Source organism: Quercus lobata, chromosome 8 (assembly GCF_001633185.2).
Source record: "Quercus lobata isolate SW786 chromosome 8, ValleyOak3.0 Primary Assembly, whole genome shotgun sequence".
Classification (NCBI taxonomy): domain Eukaryota; kingdom Viridiplantae; phylum Streptophyta; class Magnoliopsida; order Fagales; family Fagaceae; genus Quercus; species Quercus lobata.
Genome location: NC_044911.1, coordinates 49,517,274 through 49,521,738, shown reverse-complemented (window position 1 = coordinate 49,521,738; position 4,465 = coordinate 49,517,274). Strand labels below are relative to the sequence as shown.

At 31.8% G+C, this 4,465-nt stretch overlaps 1 protein-coding gene across 1 annotated transcript; it reads right to left on the bottom strand.

Annotated features, from left to right (window-relative positions):
- Positions 1-2,542: 2,542 nt before the first annotated feature.
- LOC115958053 (LIM domain-containing protein PLIM2b) lies at positions 2,543-4,465 on the bottom strand. The gene is made up of 5 exons (XM_031076415.1): positions 4,177-4,465; positions 3,569-3,668; positions 3,442-3,464; positions 3,158-3,247; positions 2,543-2,883 (listed from the first exon to the last, which is right to left on the bottom strand). Exons 1-5 carry the CDS (start codon positions 4,309-4,311, stop codon positions 2,617-2,619), a joined length of 615 nt encoding a protein of 204 aa, XP_030932275.1. The 5' UTR covers positions 4,312-4,465; the 3' UTR covers positions 2,543-2,616.

Here is a 4,465-nt window from a genome sequence, read left to right as displayed (position 1 = left end):
ATCGATTTTCCTAAAAAATCAAATCAGGGGTAACAAAGTCTTTTAATTTTACATATATCTAATTTTATATCTCAATCTGATCCACATCGATAGTAGTAACGGTCAATAATTTAACTTTTCTAAAATTTTGGAAACTTTTCCACCTTTGCAAACCACCCTAGCTTTTGTTGACTTATGTGCAAAATGGTATGGACAAGCTGATGTAGAAAATTCCTTCTGTTATTGCCTTTTTTTGCTTTAGAAACAATAGTTATAAAAACTGACAACGAAAATTTATCTTGAAAAGATTAAAAGTTACTTGAATAATATCCCAAAAACTGATACTCATTCAAAATTTTCAAAATAATACAAGAACGATTTTTCTGATATAGGGATTATTTTTTCTAATACAAGGAAGGATTTTTTTGGGACTGATAAGAGACGGATAGAGGGAAAATGATTGATAATTTTTTTGCTATGAGCTTCTATACTCTTGCACAGTGACAGAATTTCTACGTGAACAGTAACTGCATAGTGCATAATACATAGTGACGAATGAACTATGCCGCATAGTAACTGTCTAAGATAATTTCTAATTTGTCCAAATATTGATAAAGTGAAAAGTCTACAATAATTTATGATACTTGAAAAGTAAAAATTTCAATAATGCTTTTTCCAGCCAAAAAATAAAAAAGATGACCAATACTTTTGCAAAGCTAAAGTATCATATATATATATATATATATATACACACATTAGCCTCATCACATGCACTCCACACATGCGATTATGCTCTTTTTTTTATTTTGAGTTTAATGTAATTTTTCAATTTCAATTTATTGATTGTTAGTAAGGTTACACATGAAAGAATTTTTAAGAAATTAAAATTTATGATTTGAAATAGAGTAAACTGCTGGGTTTAGTGTGTGCTAGTTTTTAGGAAAAAATATATCAAACGTGCATGAGATATATTTAAATAGAGAGAGTGCTAATTTTTAAGAAAAAAGTTTCTTTGATAGTTTTTTTTTTTATTATTGAATTACAATTTTAACCCCATTTTTTTATTAAAAAAAATTAAGAATTATCTAATTAGATTAGGGGTATTTTTAACATTTTTTGAAATCATAACTAATTTTTTAAATCCTTTTAATATATAGAGATGAGTAACTCTATCTTTGAGAATTTATTAATTTTTATATTTCTCTTCTTTTGCATAACAAATCAAAGGAACATAAAAGAACCCACATTTTTGTGTATGTACGTGTGTGTGAAATAAGTCGCATGTACTAGTATTTACCCATTAGAAATAGAATAATGATAGTTCAGATTCAATGTAATTGTACGGCTCAAACTACATATTCTAACTTTTAGTATATCTTAGGATAAGTTTAAGCCTTTAAGGTTAACCTAGGGTTAGACTTTCTATATACACTTACTCTCAATGGTCTCATTGTAACACAATGGCTCCATATATGAAAAAGTTGTAGTTTTTTAGGGTTTTCTGCCCGTTAATCCTTACTTCCGCTTTCTCTTTCCTCCCTCACCCTCAACCCAACATCAACAACTCTAATTGAGAATATATATATTTTTGCCCCACATGACAGAAAAGTGGGAAGGGGGATTTGAATTTTACTGATTCTTTCTCATTCCCATGCCAAGTTATGATTGCCCAGCACAGTACGGAGTTATGGCTAATATCTAAACATGATCTATATAAGCTTGCATATAATACAAAATAGTACCACAACATTTGTTTCACAAATTAATTTCAGATAACTTGATCAGTCAGTTTAATTTTTCTTAAATTTTTAGTTTTGGATTTTGTTCATATATGGATTAGACCAAAGATCTATGCTTGCAATGAACTCCCTATTTTTAGTATTGTAGCTATAAATTATTTTTCTGGTATGTTAAAATATTGAGCATTCTGAAGATTTAGCTTATAAAAATTTGAGTCTCTCCCCCCCCCCCCAACAAAAATATTTGAGTTAGTGCAATGGTGTTCTTAAAACATATATTTTGCACTTTATAAGTTAAGAGGGGTAACAAATTGAATCATGTAATTTCATAACTAATAAATTGAATATTGGAATTTCAAAAAGAAATTAAGTATACCCTATAGTTTCAAAAGTAACAAATTAAATTCTGAGATTTCAAAAAGTAATATATTAAACTTCAACCCATTGTGTTTGAGGTTTAAATTGCTACTTTTTGGAACCCTCAAGATTATCATGACTAAAGTATTAGTACTTAGTATCACAACAAGACTCTCCCAAACAAAAATTTCTGGTTCTGTCCATGGTTGACATTATGAGCATTCTTCAGAAATCATCCACAAAATCATGAAATTGAATAATGGTATCTAAACTCAATTAAAACTAAAGCTGATTATTATACCCATAACATACAGTTTTCAAAAAAAATGAAAAAAAAAAAATTACATTGCTCCATTCTTTTTTTTGTTTTAATGACATTAGTAACTTCTCAAATAAGCTTACTAACTGAAAATAATTTGTAAATAAAGTTTGACATGAATTTCAACAACATGACAGGGTCTGCACCCTTTTTTTGTTTTTCTTTGTTTTGTTTTTGAAGAACTCTGAAAGATAGGGAGGAACCATTCATAGTACGTGCTTTCTAAGACGATTGCTCTTGCACGTTGCTCTCGGGTTCCGGCTTTGGCTCCGAGTCTGCTGGTGGAGCAGGTGGTGTGGCTCCATTCTTCTTGTGTGCAGCTGCCTGGAGGACGTGGTGGTAGTTTCCTTTCACCATGAAGAGCTGAGCAAAATGGTGCTTGCAGTAGAGGTTTCCATCAAGAGCAGCATAGGAAGAATGTGTTAGATGGCACCCACCATGAGCACACCTAAAGCATGTCTTGTGGTAACAGTCTCCTTCCAGTGTCACCTGGAAACCAAGAAAATTAGACAGTTGATTTGGATGGAGAAAAAAATAATAACCACATCAAGTTATTTGACAGGGTCAGATTACAATCCACTTATTCATCAACCAAGTTTTAAAGCAAATAACTCTGTTACATTTACTTGAACAGTGGCTTATTTCTCTTCTTTTGGCATGCCTAACTATTATGATTTCTATAACTTTCCTGAATGTTCACATTTTTGTTACCATTTACAAGCAAGATGGGATATAATAATGTAAGTGGGAAAGTAAAACCAACCTTCTCTAGAGGATACACCGTTTTTGTGCAAACGGCACATTTGTCTTGGGTTCCACAGAACATGGAAGAAAGTTTGCTTGGACGCCTAGCCTATAAAGATATCAAGTTGAATATGTTATTGTTAGTAAAAAAGCAAACAGAAATGATAAATTTGTAGGTGTATTTGAATGTCCCATGATATCTTTTATAGCGTTTAAATGCACCGCCATAAAAAGAAAAAATAAAGACCTTTAATTCACAGGACATTCAAACACAAAAGCTAATAGAGTGAAGGATGAACATACCAACTGCTCAGCAGACTTTGCTACTGCAATTTTGAACACAATACAACTTATAGTTAGCCACCAAGAAAAAAAATATGTATAAAATTTTTAATACAGCAAATATAATGGCCTGAAAGAAAAGTCTTACCTGGATGAAAATTCTTGCTGAAATTGCCAGATTCCTTGAAAAGTTGCTCAAAATGTGGCTTGCAGTACAGGATTCCATCCATGGAGGAGTAGGTGCTCATCTGTCAACCATAGGATGGTTAGCCCCTCTTTAATTATTTGAATCATTGCACTTACAGGACAATGTAAAAATCAATTTGAAGCTTTTATTTCTGAAATTTTTTTAAAACTGGTTCACGAGTTTGTCACAGTAACACCAGATGAACAAGAAATTTTAAATTATCTTTGAATTGAAAATCAGTTTAGTTTCAAAAGCAACCTAAATGCCTATTTGTCATTGCTATTTGTTATGTAGTCCATAACTAGCATCCTCTCTTGTTGATCATGCATGTATGCTGTCCTATCCCGTTGGTCAGGACTGAAAATTTTATTACATCATCCTCTTACATAAAGGTGGATCTACTTGTGGGTTATGCATATGGGATCCACATTTATATGATATATAGAATAATTGTTTTGGGGGGGTGTTGAGAAACATCATTAAACATTGGAAGATCGGGTACACTAAATTATTACAGGAATATTGGGAGTTGAAACCAAAATAAGAAAACTGTGATAAAAGATGTATACCGAAAGAAATCCTTTGCAGTGGCTGCATTTGAAGCATGATTTATGATATGGTACCCCTTCAAGGGACATCATATCAACCACATACACAGTCTTGTCACAAGCCTTGCATTTATCTAGAGTTCCTGTAAATGCCATTATGTTTTTTCTTTTTTTAGGCAAAGATGGGAAACTCTGAATGCTCTTGAAGATGAGGATAAAATATTAAAATGAAATATTTTGATATATTTCAAGTTGTCTGAGGAACAAAGGAAAGTTCAATAGGAAAGCACGGTCACAGGTACCCCAGACA

Bases quoted from the DNA above. Each gene is read 5' to 3' on its own strand.
- LOC115958053 (XM_031076415.1), bottom strand. From the start codon at position 4,311: ATGGCATTTACAGGAACTCTAGATAAATGCAAGGCTTGTGACAAGACT. The intron at 3,465-3,568 runs GTAAGACTTTTC...TCAAAATTGCAG, and splicing joins CAGCAAGAATTTTCATCCAG to TAGCAAAGTCTGCTGAGCAG. The intron at 2,884-3,157 runs GTTGGTTTTACT...CTTGGTTTCCAG, and splicing joins CGGTGTATCCTCTAGAGAAG to GTGACACTGGAAGGAGACTG.